Here is a 20737-nt window from a genome sequence, read left to right as displayed (position 1 = left end):
TTAATATATAATACTAAATTCGGCCTCTTTATGGTCACGTCGTCAACATCACACTGCGAAATAAATTGAAAAAGGTGGAAGCAGCAAGCAAAAGAGAGATCTAATAACGCAGATTGGGAAAAATTGCTTTGAACATAATACATTTTGAACCGTCGGCTGTGGTGTACATAATAAGATTTGATGCAATCCACATTTCTCAACACTAAATTACTATGGGAAAGAACACGAAATGACCCTATCTGAGTCCACAGCGTTAAAGAGCATACCACAGTTGGGGTGAAAACGCATTAAACGGTATTTTGTCCTCGGCTGCAGTTACTAGGTTTTTAAATGATTCTTCTTATTTATGCCCGCGCACAACCACGGAATGGCAGTACACATCGAGCTCTCAACGGACGAGTTCTCTGGACAACAACGCCAACCGCTCCGAGGTCTACTGATGACAGTTCGTCCTGAAACCTTCAATGGCCTATTGTCCGATGCCAGGCAGTCTACTGACATCCGATTCTCACCTTCAATGTTATGTGGAGGTGCGACCTTGCTAACAACAAGACGTTGTCTCCGCATTGAGGCGCTCCAGAACTGTGGTGTTATAGTCTTCCGCCGCTGAGAGTCCACTGGACTTGTTTTCCTTATTCACTTCAAAGAGAATTCACAATTAAGTCTCTATTTCGCTGCTCACAATGGAAACTCCCCATACCACTCCCCTCACATTTAGTGGTAAGAGGATCCAGTGGATAGCCCTTCAAAAATTAAACACAGATCAAGCATAAAAACAGGAAGAGGGTGTACTGGACCGTGAAAAAAAGAAAAGCAAAATAGAAACAGGCAACGGTCCAACAACAAGAAGTGTAGTAAAATGACGTCATGGTTATGCGGTTAGCGTGTTAGACTACCAAGCGGGCAAGAGGAATACAAACCGGCATCGCACCAAAAAGGTTCAAATGGCTCTGAGCGCTATGGGACTTAACATCTGACGTCATCAGTCCCCTAGAACTCAGAACTACTTAAACCTAACTAACCTAAGGACATCACACACATCCATGCCATAGGCAGGATTCGAGCTGCGAGCGTAGCGGCCGCGCTGTTCCAGACTGAAGCGCCTAGAACCGCTCGGCCACAGCGGCCGGCCCCCTCGCACTTTTTTTTTCGTTGTTTCCTTTATTCAAATTTTTGTCGGTGTCTTGGTGTCACGTCCGTTTGCAACAGCGAGGTGCAAGGCAGGGACCTATAATGGCAGTTCATTCGGCGCTGGTCGGCCTGAGTGACCGAGCGGTTCTAGGCGCTACAGTCTGGAAGCGCGCGACCGCTAAGGTTGCAGGTTTGAATCCTGCCTCGGGCATGGATGTGTGTGATGTCCTTAGGTTAGTTAGGTTTAAGTAGTTCTAAGTTCTAGGGGACTGATGACCTCAGCAGTTAAGTCCCATAGTGCTCACAGCCATTTGAACCACATAATGACAGTTCACTCCGCGCAACTACTATATTAGCAGCCGATAGGAAGTGTGCTTTCGAATGGGAACCGCAAACGTTTGACAACAAGGCGACTAGTCAACCGAATCCTCCACCAGAAAACACGTCTGGTGTCCTTCACGGCACTTATTCAAATGGTTCAAATGGCTCTGAGCACTATGGGACTTAACTGCTGTGGTCATCAGTCCCCTAGAACCTAGAACTACCCAAACCTAACTAACCTAAAGACATCACACACATCCACGCCCGAGGCAGGATTCGAACCTTCGACCGTAGCGGTTGCGCGCTTCCAAACTGTAGCGCCTAGAACCGCTCGGCCATTCCGGCCGGCACGGCATTAGTGAGAGTACGTGTGTCATATGACAGTAATCTCTTATCGACGCACCTACCTTGTACGCCTGGTGAGTGAGTGAGTGAGTGAGACAGATATGCCTCCTCGCCCGATTTAGGTGTTCGTGTGATTGTGAATGTAATAACTTGTATGAAAATGATAAAAACATAGTAGTTTGTCACATAGGCCGCGATAAATGAACGCAACAGTTACACAATCACACAGTTTCTCTGATCTGTCAGAACATATGTTTGAATGTCTCCGAAGTTGTGTTCCGTTTTCGAAGTCTCGACTCTTGAATTCCTTTGTTGTAACACAGTTTACACCCGTTTATTTATTATTTTCATTTCTGTCAGACGTCTATGTGGTATGTGGCCTGCTCTCACTATTCATCTCATTTACTTGTGACGGTAACGTATTCTTACACATGACTCGTATTCTATAACCAATGTATCGTATGACAATTGCCAAGACGACAGAACGAAAACAAATATTTCAAAGGCCGGACGGACAGTTTGTAGTGATGTTAAAAAAAAGGAAAAGAAAAAGAAAGAAAGAATAAAAGAGATACGAGCGAGTTTTGCACACGGCCAGTTTTCTTGGCAGTCTTAACACCGTAACCACTTTTTTTTGTTCGATGTTGTTCGTTGCATTTGTTCGGTGGGGATGTCCCAGGACACCCGTTCGAGTTCAGTGTTAAACCGTTGGTTCAGTTTTTTATTACAGAGGGCAGCTAACCACTGACCGAACACGCTGAGCTACCGTGCCGGCACTAAACCCACGACACCGGTGCTGTTCCACTGTGCCGTTTATTGCACGCCTTGTTCTCGCGCCGTTCATTAGTTCGATTTTTTTTTCACTCTTTAGTATAACTTCTTCGTGTTCATGCTTGATCGGTGTTCAGTTTTTGACTGACTATTCACTGGGCAATCTTACCAATAAATCTGAGGCCGGCCGCTGTGACCGAGCGGTTCTAGGCGTTTTAGTCTGGAATCTCGCGACCGCTACGGTCGCAGGTTCGACTCCTGCCTCGAGCATGGATGAGTGTGGTGTCCTTAGTTTAGTTAGGCTTAAGTAGTTCCAAGTCTACGGGACTGATGACCTCAGATGTTAAGTTCCATAGTGCTCAGAGCCATTTGAAACACTAAATCTGAGGGGGTTGCGATGGGGCGTTTCGCTTTTCAGAAGGAGAATTTAAGTTTCTTTCATTCCAAAGAAGCTGTTATTCTACCTGGACATCAATTTTTGCCACTTCGAGCCGACGTGGATCACATCAAACTTACACACTGTAGTGGTCTGTTCTGCATGGGCAGTGTTGTTTTATCCCTACCATATGCAATTCATCCAAGCTCTTCACCCAAGAGACCACACTGCCTGATTAAAGTTCTGTAAATGGCTCATACAAAAGATTGCTGTAGATCCTCAGCTCACAGCCTGCATTTTATTTGCAGATGAAGCAGGTTCCACAAGAAGCGCGCATGTGGGCAGAGAAAATTCTCGAGCAATCATGGAGGTGTGACATGAGGCTCGCTGCCCAGGAACTTCCTGTGACACACTCACGGGGCTATGCGCTTTACCACATTAACAGCTGCTGTTCCGCACGATGAATTACCAGCGCTATTGGACAACTCTACACTAGCAGAAAGACAGTGCCTGGTTTATACATGACAAGGTATGAACCTATTTTGTATAGATCGTGAGACAGGATCTTATCTCAACGTTTCATGGCCGATGGAGTGATCAGTGAGGATTGGTGGCATGACCTCGCTATTGGCTATGATTTCTGGCTATGGGTACATTTAGGCTCATTTCACACTGGGACACTGGTGAAGGTCACCAGCGACGGTCACCGACAGAGAAACATTCGTCTGAACTGGAGCACTCACACCAGGACACTACACCGCCTCACCCAGCCACTGTGACGCAGCAGTGACTCACCCTCACCACGTGTGACGGACAGGGTCACTGTATTTGCAGCAGTCACCGCCAGACACGCATTAGTTTCAACTGGAGCGTTCACACTGCAACACAGATCACAGACACAGAGCTGCAGATTTAGCAACCGACAGGCAGTCATTTCTGAGACACTGACGCGAAACTTTCATTGTACCTTATATTGTAACCATGAGTTTAGATTTTATTGACACTAAAGATTTCGTAAGTGAGGTAGAAAGTCGTCCAGCTATTTGGGATGTGAAAAGCGATGACTATAGCAACAAAGTGATGAAAACGAATGCGTGGCAAGAAATTATAACGAATTTTGTGCCTGATTTCAATGAGACGAGCTCGTATGAGAAAATCAAAATTTGTAAGTTGTATGTTCTTTTTTTCAAATTAAATACTTTATTTTTCGGACCATAAAGGGCTAGCAAAATTTAGTTGCTACCCCTGTACGAGTCCATTCCACTAACTAATCAGTTGGCAACACCTGCGGTGTCGGACACAAGTGAGCCAGGAGTGTTTACCACAGTCACCGGTGACCATCACTGGCGACCGTCACCAGTGTCCCAGTGTGAAACGAGCATTAAAGCCGTTGGTGTACGCTCAAACAATTTACAAAGTGCGTCGTTAGGAGCCTGTGAGCAGCCCATGTGATGCAGTTCGACCAAGGTGGGGTGTATTTCAAAGAGTGCATGGTTCACTGCGTAGAAGGGCTGAAGTATGTGGTAGAATGAGTGCTGAACATATGCAGCAATGCCTATAGTGTCTGCTTCTACATAACAGATTTGCTCCGATGTCAACAGTTACTGGTTTCTGAATGTATCGCTATGGAAACTTTTCTCCTAATTTGACCAATGTTACCTAGTGCGGGCCGCTGTGGCAGAGCGGTTCCCGGGTTCGATTCCCGGCGGGGTCAGGGATTTTCTCTGCCTCTTGATGACTGGGTGTTGTGTGACGTCCTTAGGTTAGGTAGGTTTAAGTAGTTCTAAGTTCTAGGGGACTGATGATCATAGATGTTAAGTCCCATAGTGCTCAGAGCCGAGCGGTTCTAGGCGCTTCAGGTCCGAACAGGGCAACTGCTACGATCGCAGGTTCGAAACCTGCCTCGGGCATGGATGTGTGTGATGTCATGAGGTTAGTTATGTTCAAGTAGTTCTAAGTTCTAGGGGACTGATGACCTTAGATGTTAAGTCCCATAGTGCTCAGAGCCATTTGAACCATTTGTTTAAAAAAAACTTTTAAAAAAATCCTGGTCAATGTGACATATTTTCACATGTGATTTTACTCGCCTCAGAAGGCCTCGCAAAAATACACCAGCAAACGACGAGAGCCTTCAGAAGACATCTTGAGGGACAAATTGAGAGTGGAAACCCATTTCTGGAAATGTCACCCAACAACGCTACAGTGAATAATGCCTGCTACTAGGGCACCCTTCCAGCAGCAGACGTTGAGATGTGACGCTGATTAACTGCATTAATTCCTGCGAACAGACTTGGCGACATTCGCGGCGTCTAATGCGTCCACACGTGGCATATCACTGCAGAGACCAAACAGCGCAGTCACGGCAGAAGTGACAGCGTTTCAACCCACGTTTGCTGCCGAAGTGGTGGTCCAGTGACAGGTGTTAATTGGAGCACTGCATCCGTGCGGGGAAATGTAGTGACAGGCATTCGTTCCCCGTAACACATTTTCCAAACGGTTGTGTCTCACTTCCCTGCGATGTGTAATTAGGCGGTGTGTAATTAGACGACGCAGTAACGGTCATCTTGCTCAACTTCCGCTAACCGTATGCGGTCTCTGTCTCTGTCTCTCTCTGTCTCTCTCTGTCTCTCTCTGTCTCTCTCTCCTTCCTTTCCTCCCTCTCTCCCTCACTCGCACAGTGCAGATGACAGGATAAATTCCCCATCGCATCTCCCTCAGATTTAGTGGTCAGTTGTGGACAGCTCGTTAAAAAAAGCTGAACACCGGTCAAGCATAAAAACGGGAAGTAGGTGAACTAGACTGAAACAAAAAATAGAAGTAGAAGCAGTGAACGGTCCATGCACAAGAAGAACAATAGAGAGCAATCAGAAAGCAAAGTAGAGTCGTGGTTAACTGATTACGGGATTGGACTACCAAGCGGGCGAGAAGTGTTTAAGCCTAACTTGTGCCCTTTTCTTTATTTTTTTCTCTGTTCGTTTTATTAAAATTTGTGCCTGTATCATGGTGTAACGGCGTTTCTAACAGCGAGCTGTAAGGAATAATGAGGGCTCAATCTGCACAACTACTTTGTGTGCAGCCAAAAGGAACTGGATTTCGAATGGGAAACGCAAATGTTTGATGACAAGGTGACAAGTCAACCAAATCCTCCACCGGAAAACACGTCTGGTGTGTCATACACGGCATTAGTGACAGTACGTGTGTCGTATGACAGGAAACTCTTATCGATGCACCTAATTTGTACGACTAGTAAGTGAGTGAGATATGTCTCTTTGCCCGATTAAGGTGTACGTATGAATATGAATGTGATCACTCCCAACAAAATTATGAACACACAATAGTTTGTCACATAAGCTACGACAAATGAACGGAACAGTTTCACAATCACACGGTTTTTCTGTGCTCTGTCAAAACGTTTTTAATGTTTTTGAAGTGTCGTTTCGTTTGGAAGTCTTGTCTCTTGAATTCCTTTGTTGTAACGCTGTTCATACCCGTTTATTTGTTGTTTTCATTTCTGCAAGACCTATGTGGTATCCCGCCTGCGCTCCCAGTTCATTATATTTACTTGCAACGGTAATGTATTCTTACCGTATGACTCATATTCTACAACCAATGTATAGTATGACAACTGGCAAGACTACAGAACGAGAACAAACATTTCAATGAGCGCATGGCCAGTTCATAATGTTGTGAATAATAAAAAAAAAAGCACGAAGAAATTTCGAACACGGCTCGCCCGGTTAGCAGTTCTACACCATGACCACTTTACCACGACGCCGCTGCTGTTTCGGGCTGCTGTTTATTACAGTTCTTTTTCTTGGATTGTTCACTGTTTCTACCTATATTTTCCTTTTTTTGCAGTTTAGTACACCTTCTTCCTGGCTTCATGCTTGATCTGTGTTTAGTTTTTGAGGGCTATCCACTGGGCTATCTTACAACAAAATCTGAGACGGGCGGAGGGGGGACGGGGAGCGATGGAGAGTTTACTCTTGTGAGTGAACAATACGCGGATGGGGTCTGCACCTGCAGTCTGCTGAACTTAACCCGTATATGTTATGCGCTCATCAGTGTATCGGATGACGTTTCAGAGCGTGACTTCCTCAAGACACCCTCCACAATTCCTCGGTCTATCGTTTTTTTTTCCATGTCGTTCTTTTACCAAATGCTACAGACATTCACGTAATGCCTAAGCTATGTATCTGCAGTTACTCACAGAGAAGCACTGTGGGTTGTAATTTTCGTATGGCAGCGGATTTGACAGATATTCTAACACGCCGAGAAACCGATTTACGCTGGAAAAAAAAATTATTTTCGATCTTGGCCATCAGATGCAGATACCGTGTCGTGAATGCAAGAAGAAGACGTATAGAAATGTTTCCATGTATAGTTTATTAGGAACGGGATGTGGGGAAAAAGCGTCAAGCGAGTGACACAGGCATTATGTTGATTTTATTATGAACCACATGTCACATAGTTTGCTGAGTATGAGCACCGGAGACGTCGACGATATGCTGTACAGCGCCAGATTTGCGCCTGGTGGCCTAAATTGGAACTAACTTTTTTTCTAGCGTACATCGGTTGTGCATTACCATATCTCCCAAGTTTCGCTGCCATACGATAATGTAGACGTAATGGCAAGCAAAGCGTTTCTGAAGAAGAGAAGTTTGTTATCATCGAGTATAGTTTTAAGTGTCAGGAAGTCGTTTCTGTATTTGCATGGAGTGTAGCCATGTATGGAAGTGAAACGTGGACGATAAATAGTTTAGACAAGAAGAGAATAGAAGCTTTCGAAATGTGCTCCTGCGGAAAAATGCTGAAGATTAGGTGGGTAGATCACATAATTGATGAGGAGGTACTGAATAGAATAGGGGAGAAGAGAAATTTGTGGCACAAGTTGACTAGAAGAAGGGATATGTTGATCGGACATATTCTCAGGCATCAAGGGATCACCAATTTAGTATTGGAGTGCAGCGTGGAGGGTAAAAATCGTAGAGGGAGACAAAGAGATGAATACAGTAAGCAGATTCAGAAGGATGTAGGTTGCAGTAGGTACTGGGAGATGAAGCTTGCACAGGATAGAGTAGCATGGAGAACTGCCTCAAACTGGTCTCAGGACTGAAGACCACAACAACAACAACAACAACGATAATTACAGTCCGCAGTGGGCGTGTGGGTAGCCACCCAGTATATGTGTGACAGCAGCTACAGGTACATGTGGTACTCACGTCATCCTTCTCTGGAACCCACCGGGCCAGCAGCCCCCACAGCACGCCGAAGCCGACACCACCGAGGATGGAGGCGGGGCCCTGTGTGATGCGGAACGCCAGACCACCTGCAACACGGCGTAAGTCCACCTGTACTTGGCAGAATACAGTCCGACGAATGTCATGTAAGAAAGGAAAAACTGTGATTCTTGAAGTTTTCCCAGTGTACCGAATATTCTATGAGGTTTCGGTCGGGATTGTAGCAGTATTATGTCGACTTCTTGCCACAATATTTCTGCTGGCAACCGTCCAGCCATCTTCAGGTGAGTGTCCGCCAGGGATACTCACCTGAAGATGGCTGGAAGGTTGCCAGCCGAAGTACTGTGGCAAGAAGTCGACATAATCCGGCTGCAATCCCGAAACCTCATAAAATAAAGGAAAAGTTGTTTTGACGTCTGGGAGGGACAAACAAAACACTTATATCTGTTTCATCTGCAATGGAAATCAGATCCCACCAACTGGCTATCCATCTGCCTCGTTGTCAGTTTCAAACCCATTAGAGAAATTATAGCATATGAAAATTAGTCACACGCCCGCTTAACCCACAGGACAGAACAAGTGATTAGGACTGTGGAAAGGGCCAAATAAAATAATTAAAATATATATGGTATCGCAGCTAGGGTGGAAGCCTCGTGGCAAAAGTGGATAGAACAAACATATGCAAGGTGCAATACAACGGCTGAGAGCCACAATTAAATTACAACATTTTTAAAAATATTACCATAATCTTTTAAGGCAGAAGGCCGCAATGTTTCGCTTAAAGGGTAATTTCAAGAATGAGGTTTTAAGCGGCTTAAGGTCCACAATAGATTTTCCAAAAAATACATAAAGTCCAGTAGAAACAAGAATCTTTTAATTATTGGCTATGATAGACTATAAACAGACAACTAAACACCGGTGAGAACGACAATAAGGAAAACGGCACTCAGAAGCCTCCAGGGAGGTCGGTCTGCCCTCTTTCACTTTGGTTAGACAGGTGGTGAGCCCAGCTACACTTGATCCGTCAGAACCCAACCAGGGGACAGCCACGGACCGACCGACACAACAACTTGGTTGCCACCAATCAGTACATAAGAACTCAAACACAAAAGGTTACGAACGTGATTATCCACAATGAAATATTTATTACGTGTCAAAACTACACACCATGTTGGACAGCGACAGCAGGTGAGGAAAGGAGGCTGCCTGAAATTATGTTAGTGGCCAGGGAAGGTAACCGGAACACTAACGGCCACAAGGCAGAAAATTCCGGTAGTACACTCGAATTGTAGTCAACCTATATAGTTAATTGCACAGCATAGCGGCTGAATTTCAGCAATAGAAACACTCGGTGTTGCTCACAGGAAAACCTCCCCAACAACGAACCACCGAAACGAACCACACATCATGAATGGACGTGGCTTGGGTAGTTGAAACCACTACTCAAACATGACGTCCTGCGTCGGTGAACCACAAAGCTCGTAGCGATCGGACTGCTCCACAAACGCTCCGACACTGCGCAGGGACCGCCAGCGGACCCAGCCGACTGCAGCGCGCGGAGATAAATTCTCCGCAACTGAACGACTCCGCTCAGAATGTCGACAACATCTAAACTTTTCGTCAGTGGAAACAACACCAACTACAGACACAACCTGACAAACACTTGCACGAAGACCTGAACGATATCCAACAGTAACTAAGCACACACGAAGACAAGTTGGGAGTCGATGCACACACACACAGCCGACTCATGAACGATCGGCGAGCCAAAACACGTCGCCCATTAGGACGACCGACCGACGATTAATCAAGACCGTGGCCTGATTCAAGTGGCGCAATGGTCGGGCGAGCCATGTTGACGTAGACCTCACTGCTGCAAAACGACTGCACTAGTGCCGTACTGGAACACCCAGACGCGTTCCAACTGACTGGCAGACCCGAACTCACGACCTGAACTCCCTTACGACAGACAAGGACCGGGAAGTAACAGCAGTCGAGCAAAGATACTACGGGAGGAGATATATCGATACGCGCTGCTAGCGCCGGTGACGGTCAGACAGAGCAGCAACTCAGTGACATTAGTAATTTAAGTTAACGTAGTGAGGTGGAAGTACGTTAAAAGCAGGGTGTAATATAGATGATGGCGGGAACACAAGCCACGCACAGCTCAATTAGTTGTTTTAGTTATACACTGAAGAGCCAAAGAAACTGGCATAGGCATGCATATTCAAATACAGAGATATGTAAACAGGCAGAATACTGCGCTGCAGTCGACCACGCCTGTATAAGACAACAAGTGTGTGGCGCAGTTGTTAGATCGGTTACTGCAGGTTATCAAGATTTAAGTCAGTTTGAACTTGGTGTTATAGTCGGCGCACGAGCGATGGGACACAGCATCTCCGGGGTAGCGATGAAAAGGGTATTTTCCCGTACGACCATCGCACGGGTGTACCGAGAATGTCAGGAATCCGGTAGAACATCAAATCTTCGATATCGCTACGGCCGGAAAAAGATCCTGCAGAAACGGGATCAACGACGACTGAAGAGAACCATTCAGTGTGACAGACGTGCAAATTGCTGCAGATTTCAATGTTGGGTCATCAACAATTGTCAGCGCGCGAACCATTCAACGAAAAATCATCGATATGGGCTTTCGGAGCCGAACGCCGACTCGTCTCCTCTTGATTACTGCACGACACGAAGCCTCGCCTCGGCCCGTCAACACCGACATTGGAGTACTGATGACTGGAAACATGTTGCCTGGTCGAACGAGTCTCGTTTAATGTTGTATCGAGTGGATGGACGTTTACGGGTATTCAGACAACCTCATGAATCCGTGGACCCTGCGTGTCAACAGGGGACTGATGAAGCTGGTGGAGGCTCTGTAATAGTATGAGGCGTGTGCAGTTTGAGTGATATGGAACCCCTGATAGTCTAGATACGTCTCCGACAGGTGACACGTACATAAGCATCCTGTCTGATCACCTGTATCCATTCATCTCCACTGTGCATTCCGACAGATTTCGGCAATTCCAGCAAGACAACACGACACCCCACACATCTAGAATTGCTACAGAGTGGCTCCAGGAATACCCTTCTGAGCTTAAACACTTCCGCTGGCCTCCAAAGTCCACAGACATGAACATCATTGAGCATATCTGGGATGCCTTGCAACGTGCTCTTCAGAAGAGATCTCCACCCCCTCGTAATCAGAGACTTATGGACAGCCCTACAGGATTCATGGAGTCAGTTCCCTCCAGCACTAATTCAGACTACACGAGTGCATGCCAGGTCGTGTTTCGGCACATTGCGTGATCATGGGGGCCATACACGATATTAAACAGGTGTACCAGTTTCTTTCCCTCTTCAGTGTATATTTGCATACCACCACTGTGGGTAGTTTTTTTGTTATTCCATTGCGATGAAAGCACTTTTCCTTTTCTACTTGCAGTCATTTCTCCTTACCAGACTCTTGTTTCTCAAACTAACTAGCATAGCCGTTCTTAACTTCGTTGACAATTGCACTGTACGGTTTGAATCTACAGATTTTCGTTAGGAGGTCTATCACTTAAAAAGCGTTGTAATTATTGATTATTGGTATACAATATTCTTCATTGTGGATAACGATAATTGTGACATGAGTGCATGGACGACGACGTTGAAAATCTGGTGGTAAGTGTTGTAAAATGGTTAACCATTTACAAACTTTCACTAATACGGAAAAAACATGGGAGATATACGTACGGCAACAAGCACACGTCGCAGACAGCTGTGGCCGAACGGCCGCCGGCACGGTAGCTCAGCGTGTTCGGTAGGAGGGTTAGCTGCCCTCTGCAATAAAAAAAACTGAGTTCATCGATCGACAACGAACTTAAACGGATGTCTCACGACGTCTGCCCCAAGCAGAACAACGATCGAAAAGAACAAAAAGAGATCTAAATAAAAAAAGCGATTCTATGCGCTTCAGTCCGGAACCGCACTGCTGCTACGGTCGCAGGTTCGAATCCTGCGATCCTGACATTTTTTAAGTTGTGCTCTTAGATTCCTGTCAGACCACACACTCGGAAATCGCTATATTTCAGAAAAAAATGGTGAATTATTTGTAACAAGAAAAATTACAAAAGTCACTGTCAGTTGGTTCATGCACAGCAATTTCATCTTTCATTTGTTAAACATATGGAAATTACGAAATCGAAGATACTCATTACTGAGCAAAGCATGCTCTTAGGTGTAAGTAACAACGAATATTTCAGAAAAATGCTTAACTTCGACGATTAACGGAGTCTCAGAATGCGCTACGAACAGAAAGTGGAAAATTTTTTTTTTCGTACCCAGCGGTATGGGAACCTACGACCTTTCACACAGCGGTCTGTTGCCTTACCCACTTTTTTTTCGTGGATCTCAATTTTTTTGTTGCATTTGTTTGGGGCGGACGTACCATGACATCCTTTGAAGTTCGTCTTTGAAACACTGAGCCAGTTTTCTTTTTATAAAACACGGCACCTAACCATGTGACCGAACACGCTGAGCTACCGTACCGGCTTCCACTGCGCTACTAGAACTCGAATGCCTTCAGCACTTTATTCCACATAATTCCAGTCAACAGAGACGCAGGCTGACTTCATTGCCAAATGATGCAGCAGTAAGCCGTAAATGCCTGAAATTTTGAAAGGTTTCCTCTTTCATGCTACACAAAATTGCTGTGCATTGTTACTTAAAAGTTTTAAAAGCGTTTCTATAATTAATACATAAACCATTTGCGGAAAAAAGTATGCGAAGTCACTAGTAATTTCAGCTCACACTCATGCTATATATGTAGGCAGAGCCGACCTTTTGAAATTTAATGATTTTTTTAACTCGTAACTACATAAAAATACACATTTACATAATAATAAGTATTTTGTAAGAATATTGACCGAAACTTTTTTTTTTTTTTTTTTTTTTTTTTTTTTTTTGCTACAATCATTCACAGTAACAACAACACAAAACCATATTTCTAACAAAGGAAAATTGTAGGTTATGAACTCCCAGGCGCATCCTGGTGATTCTTCAATAACACAATCACTAAATCTGAAGCTAAAACCGCTCAACATGTCTAAGATAAGGAATTCTAGATGTAAATAAATCACACCGAACCGAACGAGAGGGCCACACCGAAATCTAAAACATCTCCGTACCGAATGAGATTTTCACTCTGCAGCGGAGTGTGCGCTGATATGAAACTTCCTGGCAGATTTAAACTATGTGCCGGACCGAGACTCGAACTCGGGACCTTTACCTTTCGCGAACAAGTGCTCTACCATCTGAGCTACCCAAGCACGACTCACGACCCGTCCTCACATCTTCACAGAAGTTTCTGTGAAGTTTGGGTGGTACTGGCAGAAGTGAAGCTGTGAGGACTGGTCGTGTCTTGCTTGGGTAGCTCAGATGGTAGAGCACTTGTCCGCTAAAAGCAAAGGACCCGAGTTCGAATCTCGGTCCGGAACACAGTTTTAATCTGCCAGGAAGTTCCTACCGGTACAGTTGTCGAAAATTCGGCGGGAGGATCGATAGGTAACAAGTCTGAGACGCTTACAGAATAGCAACTTCGGATAAACAACAGAAATTGACGTCACTACCAAGGCTAACCTACTGCACCGATCGGTATGAACGATACAGATTAGCGCCACAGCGAGTGCTTTCCAGGTTAAATGTGCCGGTAAAGCTGTTGCCCCCTATCATCGCTGAGTCGATATTCGCTCAATGCACAGCATAAAACGTACCCTCGTTATCGTACCTGACTATACTCGAGACAGCTTTTCTTCTGACCCACGTGAAACAAAATCCAATGTTGTTCCAGCAAACATGGAAGAATGCGTAGAGTAATGTTTACATGAGAGTTGTGCTTATGACGGACGGAGTACACGAGTGACCTGGATAAAGATACAGAATCACCGGCGTACCTTCCGAAAAGATGACGCTGAGGACGACACCGAAGATGGCGACAGAGGCGCCGTCGTCGATGGCGGAGACGGCGATGATGAGCGTGGGGATGGCCTTGGCGGCCCCGTAGCCGCGAGCACGGAGTCGCATCAGACTGGGCACCACGACGGCAGGCGCCACCGCCGACACGGCGCTCCTGTCAACAGGGGCGCCACACGTCACCACCGCAGAACGCGCAGGTGTCCGCTACTGTACACTCCACACACTGACCGAGCCAGCTCGCCGTATGGCGCTTACACCATTGATGCTAAACTGAGATTGCGAAAAGCATGCTGAGGTACTAAAAAGAAAGAAGGTGCAGTAAATATTGCCGTCCCTCAAGAGTGCTCCACTGTCATATTCTAATACTTGCTGACATAAGTTTTTCATATCCTTGAACACGTTAGTACACTTTTCAATTTCTTTATTTGCTCTTCGAATATATCTTCCTTCTTCACTACAATTTGGACCAAAAAGATTCTTTGACTACTTTTTCTTGTCGAGTACGAATTCCTTCAATGTCTCTATTTTTGTTTAAAGTGAGTCCCCGAATTCCATAAAGACACTCTAGTTTGGTGACTGTCGTGTAGTGTCTCAGTTCTGTGTACTCTGACAAGCACTATTTGTTATAGGTATCTTTTGTAAGATGTTAAAGTGGTAGATGTACAGTTACAGTTTGATGCTTGGAAGGAAATAATGAAAAGGTATGGATTAAAAATAAATAAAGATAAGAGTGAAGTAATGGTATTTGGAAGAGAGAAAGGGATCAACGGAAATATTACCTTGGACGGAGAACCCTTCAAAGTGGTAGAAAGTTTCACTTATTTAGGGAGTGAAATATCTAGGGATGGAAGAATAACCAACGAAATTAGTAGGAGGTTACAGAAGGGAGGCAGTTTCTACCAAACAATAAAACACCTTGTTTGGAATAAGAAAGTTTCAGAAAAAGCAAAACTCCTTATGTATAAGAATTATTACTTCCCTATTGTCACCTATGGTGGAGAAACATGGACAATGACAGAAAGGGACTGGAGCAGACTGCAAGCAGGGGAAATGAATTTCTCAGAGCAGTTAAGGGGAAAACAAAAATGGACAGAGTAAGGAATGTAGAGATTAGAAAGGACCTTATACAAGAAAGTATGAGAGAAGAAATTGAAAAAAAAAGAGATTAAGATGGTATGGGCATGTTAAGAGGATACATGAGCAGAGACTCCCCAAAATTATGGAAGAACTAAAGATGGATGGGAAAAGACCTATAGGGCGCCCAAGAACACGGTGGAAAATGGGAGTGAGAATATCTGTTGAAAGGAGAGGTGTGACCTGGCAGCAAGTGGAGGAAGAAAAGTGGTGGGAGGACCGAGCCAAATGGAGAGGACTCGTCAGCACCCAGACCAGGCAGTAGCTGGAGCGGGATTCGGATATAGATAGATAGATAGATAGATAGATAGATACATAGATAGATATTTTGTAAGACTAAAGGCTGCTTCCACTTCATATCTAACATTTACCAGACCATTTTCCTGAATGGTTTCGCCTAAATATTTTAGATGAGAAACTTTTCCTAGGTTCCCATAAATGGGATTGAAAAGAGAAACCTAGTATACGGTGAAATATGGCTTCGGCATGTTGGTACTTGGTTCATTAGCTCCTTCTCCTGCGTTCTTCCTTGTTATCCACTGCAGCCATCAGCTGGTTTGCTTTAGTATATGGCCAAACGAGATCATGTCGGTTTAAAGTGGATTCACGTCTGAATTTCTTATTACAATGACAAGTATTGTTTGCGCCAAACTACAGAGAAATGTGCAGCACAGTTTGAAATAAAGTCGGAATCATCAGGCTAGTGATTCTGCCTTAACAGAATTTACCTGAGAGTGATGTACGAGAACAGTGGATCAGGCAAATAGCTATGTTCTACATTTTCTTATATTATTTTGATTCAAGTTGGTGAAAATTTGAGAATTTTCTTGCATTTTTTACACGATCTTTTCCTTTAACTGAACAGTTATACACTTTTGCATACAAGATGAAAATGGTAAACTCAGAAAAAAAAGTATTATAATCAACTCTACATCTACAGCATACACCATAAGTCAGCTAATGGTGTGCAAAATGGTCCAAATGGCTATAAGCACTATGGGACTTAACATCTGAGGTAATCTGCCCCCTAGACTTAGGACTACTTAAACCTAACTAACCTAAGGACATGACACACATCCGTGCCCGAGGCACGATTCGAACCTGCGACCGTAGCAGCAGGGCGGTTCCGGACTGAAGCGCCTAGAACCGCTCGGTCACAGCGGCCGGCTAATGGTGTGCAGCGGAGTGTGGGTCTAATATCACTAACTGATCCCCCCTACCCCCTACCCCATTCCACTCGCGAATGGCGTCCTGGAAGAATGACCGTCGGTAAGGCTCTGTATTAACTCTAATTTCTCGAGTTTTCTCCTCGTCGCCATTACGCAAGATGTATGTGGCAGGAAGTAGTATGTTGTCCGACTGGATAGTGCTCTCTCGAAATTTCAATAGTAAACATCTCTGATATCCGCAACGCCTCTCTTGTGTAACGTCTGCCAGAGGAAATCGTTGAACAACTCTGTAACGCTGTCGTGCCGACTAAACGGCCCATGACTATGTAAGTAGGCTGTTTAGGCTTTTATGTTGGTAACGCCGCGTAGCGCTCTGTCTGAAAGTCACTGACTGTGCTGTGTGAAGGCTGTGTTTGGTTTGCATTGTTGGAGTATATGCTATTGTAGTGTTGGGCAGCTGGATGTTAACAGCGCGTAGCGTTACGCAGTTGGAGGTGAGCCGCGAGAAGTGGTGGATGTGTGGAGTGAGATGGCGGAGTTTTGAGAGCAGATGATCTGGACGTGTGTCCATCAGAGAGAGAGAGTAAATTTGTAAGACTGGATGTCATAAACTGCTTTATATATTATGACTTTTGAACACTATTAAGGTAAATACATTGTTCATTCTCTACCAAAATCTTTCATTTGCTAACTATGCCTATCAGTAGTTAGTGCCTTCAGTAGTTTGAATCTTTTATTTAGTTGGCAGTAGTGGCGCTCGCTGTATTGTAGTAGTTCGAGTAACGAAGGTTTTTCTGCGGTAAGTGATTTGTGAAAGGTATAGGTTAATGTTAGTCGGGGTCATTCTCTTGAAGGGGTTACTGAAAGTCAGATTGCGTTGCGCTAAAAATATTGTGTGTCAGTTTAGTGTTAATCAAAATAGGTAAAGAGTGAAATGTCTGAGTATGTTCAGTTCTGCTCAGCTGTTTGAAATCCAAATAATGTAAGAGGTGTATCAGCACAGTAATTCATTAATTTTTCTAAGCGGACGTTTCACCTAAACCCGCCGCTCTTCGTTGGATCTTCTCCACCTCTTCTATCGGTCCACCTGGTAAGCATCGTATGCTGATGAACAATACTCAAGAATCGCTCGAACAAGCACTTTATAGACCTCTGCGTTCGTGGATGGGTACGTTTCCTTATGATTCTTCCTGTGGATCTCAATCTGGCATCTGCCCTCTGGCATCTGCTTTCCCTACTACTTGTTTTGTGTAGTCATTCCACTTAACGTCGCTCTGGATAGTTACTCCTAGATGTTTTACGGATGATACTGATTCCAGTAGTTTCTCATCAACAGTGTAGTAGTCCAGTAGTTTGATTCCTTTCCTATGTACGTACAGTATGTTACATTTATTAACGTCCTCGGTCAAGTGCCAGAGACTGCACCATCCAATCTTTTGCAGGTCATTCTGCAAACCGTCACCGTCTTCTAGCACTGTTACTTTGTTATAGAAAACTATACCATATGCGAACAGAATCTTCTAACGCTTTCTATTAGATCATTTAAAAACATTATATACAATATAGGTCCTATCACACTTCTTGTGTGTACTCCGTCAATTACCTTCTCATCTGCAGATGTAAGTAGGCTGTTTAGGTTTTTATATTGGTAACGCCACGTAGAGCTCTGTATGAAAATCACTGGCTGTGCTGTGTGCAGTCTGCGTCTGGTTGGCATTGTTGTAATATTTGCTATTGTAGTGTTGGGCAGTTGGATATGAACAGCGCGTAGCGTTGCGCAGTTGGGGGTGAGCCACCAGCAGTGGTGGATGTGGGGAGAGAGATGGCGAAGTATTGAGAGAGTATGATCTGGACGTGTGTCCATCACAGACAGTAAATTTGTAAGACTTGATGTCATGAAGTATAATGACTTTTGAACACTATTAACGTAATACATTGATTGTTCTCTATCAAAATCTTTCGTTTGCTAACTATGCCTATCAGTAGTTAGTGGCTTCAGTAGTTTGAATCTTTTATTTAGCTGGCAGTATTGGCGCTCGCTGCATTTCAGTAGCTCGAGTAACGAAGATTTTTGTGAGGTAAGTGATTCATGAAAGGTATAGGTTATTGTTAGTAAGGGCCATTCTTCTGTGGGGTTTATTGAAAGTCAGATTGCGTTGTGCTAAAATATTGTGTGTCAGTTTATTGATGATCTGAATAAGTAAAGAGAGAAATGTCTGTGCACGTTCAGTTTTGCTCAGCTGTTTGAAAATCAAATAACGTAAGGGGTTTATCAGCACAATCACTCATAAATTTTTCTAGGGGGAGGTTTCATAGATGTTGTTTCATTAAGATCGAAGTGCTGAGTTCTATTTGCAAGAGAGTTCCGAATTCAGTCATACTCGATAAGCTCGTACGTCTTTTTTTTTCACTGAGCGGCAGTGCGGGGTGATGTCAAACGCCTTCTTGAAGTCAAGGACCACCACATCAACCTGAGCGTCATTGTGAATAGCGCTATGGATCTCACGCAGTAACAGAGCGAGCTGAGTTTCGAAAATGGGATGAGAAGTTCCGCCTTCTGCAAGACAACTTCTTTCTGTTTTGTTTCACCCATACATGTTTCAGCGCTTTTGTGCAATCATCAGTGGGTTTAATATTTATTTATAACTTACTTGATGTTTTCGTCCATTTATTTTGGTAGCTATTCTGCTACACAATATACAACTTGTCATAGTTTCGAAGTTGTGGTGTGTTCTCCTGTGTTGTTGGCGACGTAAATAGGCTTACTTTGTGACCTATGGTCGCTTCGCACTGCACTTTTTAGATTTCTCAAAACATAGGCGGAGTTTTCGCTGCCGCTACGTCTTGTTGTGGCTGCGTGGTGTTCATTTGTTTCGTGGCGTGTTGTGGCTGTGTGGTAAAAAGTAAAAACTTACACCGATATAGACATCTAAAGTTTTGAGAAAATTATCGATAGATCGATAACATATCACCAGGCCTAGCTGAAACTATGTTTCTTCGACAGGGACTTGAGCAACTGTGCACTGGCTGCATCGCAGATTCAAAACTGGGATACGCAACCTCGCGACGTCGAGTTTAGGCGCTGTGGACACACACACACACAATCCTTTAAGACAAAAGTACCGAAACACTGCCTGAAAACTTTAGTCACATAGGTACAGCAGAGAACGTTGTCCAAGAAGAGTGCATAACACAGCGTTCTGTGAATGTGAAGACTGCGACAGTTGATGTAATTGAATTCTCTGCCGAATGGAGTATATACGAGAGTGAGTCGAACGAAAACCTTAAACATTTTTTAAAATATTATTTAGTGTGCAGAAGTGGTACAAAGCTGTATCACTTTTCAACATAATCTCCCCCACGCTCAGTGCAAGTCCTCCAGCGCTTACAAAGTGCATGAATTCCTTTAGAAAAAAATTCTTTTGGTAGTCCGCGCAACCACTCATGCACCGCGTGGCGTACCTCTTCATCAGAACGGAACTTCTTTCCTCCCGTTCCATCTTTGAGTGGTACAAGCATATGGAAATCACTTGGGGCAAGGTCTTGTGAGTATGGTGGATGAGGAAGACACTCAAAATGCAGTCCGTGATTGTTGCAGCTGTGAACGGGCTGTGTGGGGCCTTGCATTATCCTGTTGCAAAAGGACACCTGCTGACAGCAATCCACGTCGCTTTGATTTGATTTCAGGCTGCAGAGGATTTTTTAGATCTGTATATGATGCACTGGTGACGGTGGTCCCTCTAGGCATGTAATGCTCCAAAATGACGCCTTTTTCGTCCCAAAACAAAGTCAGTATAACCTTCCCAGGTGATGGTTCGGAACTTCTTTGGTTCTGGTGATGAGGAATGGTGCCATTCCTTACTCGCTCTCTTTGTTTCCGGTTGGTGGAAGTGAACCCAGGTTTCGACACCAGTAAAGATTCTTGCAAGGAAGCCATCACTTGCTAGTTCAAAGCGCTGAAGAAGTTCTTCACAAGCATCAACACGTCGTTCTCTCATTTCAGGAGTCAGCACACATCTTGCAGATACTTTGTGAAACTGGAGCACATCATGCACAATGTGGTGTGCTGACCCATGACTAATATGTAAACATGCTGCAATGTTATTCAGTGTCAGTCGGCGGTTTTCGTCCACTATGGCTTCAACTGCTGCAATGTTCTGCGGAGTCACAACTCGCTGTGCCTGACCTGGACGAGGAGCATCTTCCACTGAAGTCACACCATTTGCGAACTTCCTACACCGTTCGTAGACTTGCTGCTGTGACAAACATGCATCACCGTACTGAAC

At 44.5% G+C, this 20737-nt stretch overlaps 1 protein-coding gene across 1 annotated transcript in view; it reads right to left on the bottom strand.

Annotated features, from left to right (window-relative positions):
- LOC126273259 (sodium/hydrogen exchanger 9B2-like) overlaps positions 1–20737 on the bottom strand; it is a 113048-nt gene that overhangs the window by 48306 nt on the left and 44005 nt on the right. Inside the window, exons 6-7 of the mRNA XM_049976804.1 lie at positions 14127–14302; positions 8167–8273 (exon numbers count right to left, since the gene is read on the bottom strand). Coding sequence (XP_049832761.1) covers positions 8167–8273; positions 14127–14302 — 283 coding nt within the window. The remainder of the gene's footprint in view (positions 1–8166; positions 8274–14126; positions 14303–20737) is intronic.

This window comes from Schistocerca gregaria, chromosome 5, assembly GCF_023897955.1.
Source record: "Schistocerca gregaria isolate iqSchGreg1 chromosome 5, iqSchGreg1.2, whole genome shotgun sequence".
Classification (NCBI taxonomy): Eukaryota; Metazoa; Arthropoda; class Insecta; order Orthoptera; family Acrididae; genus Schistocerca; species Schistocerca gregaria.
Note: the sequence above shows the minus strand (reverse complement) of the source record. Positions and strands in the feature narration are given on the sequence as shown.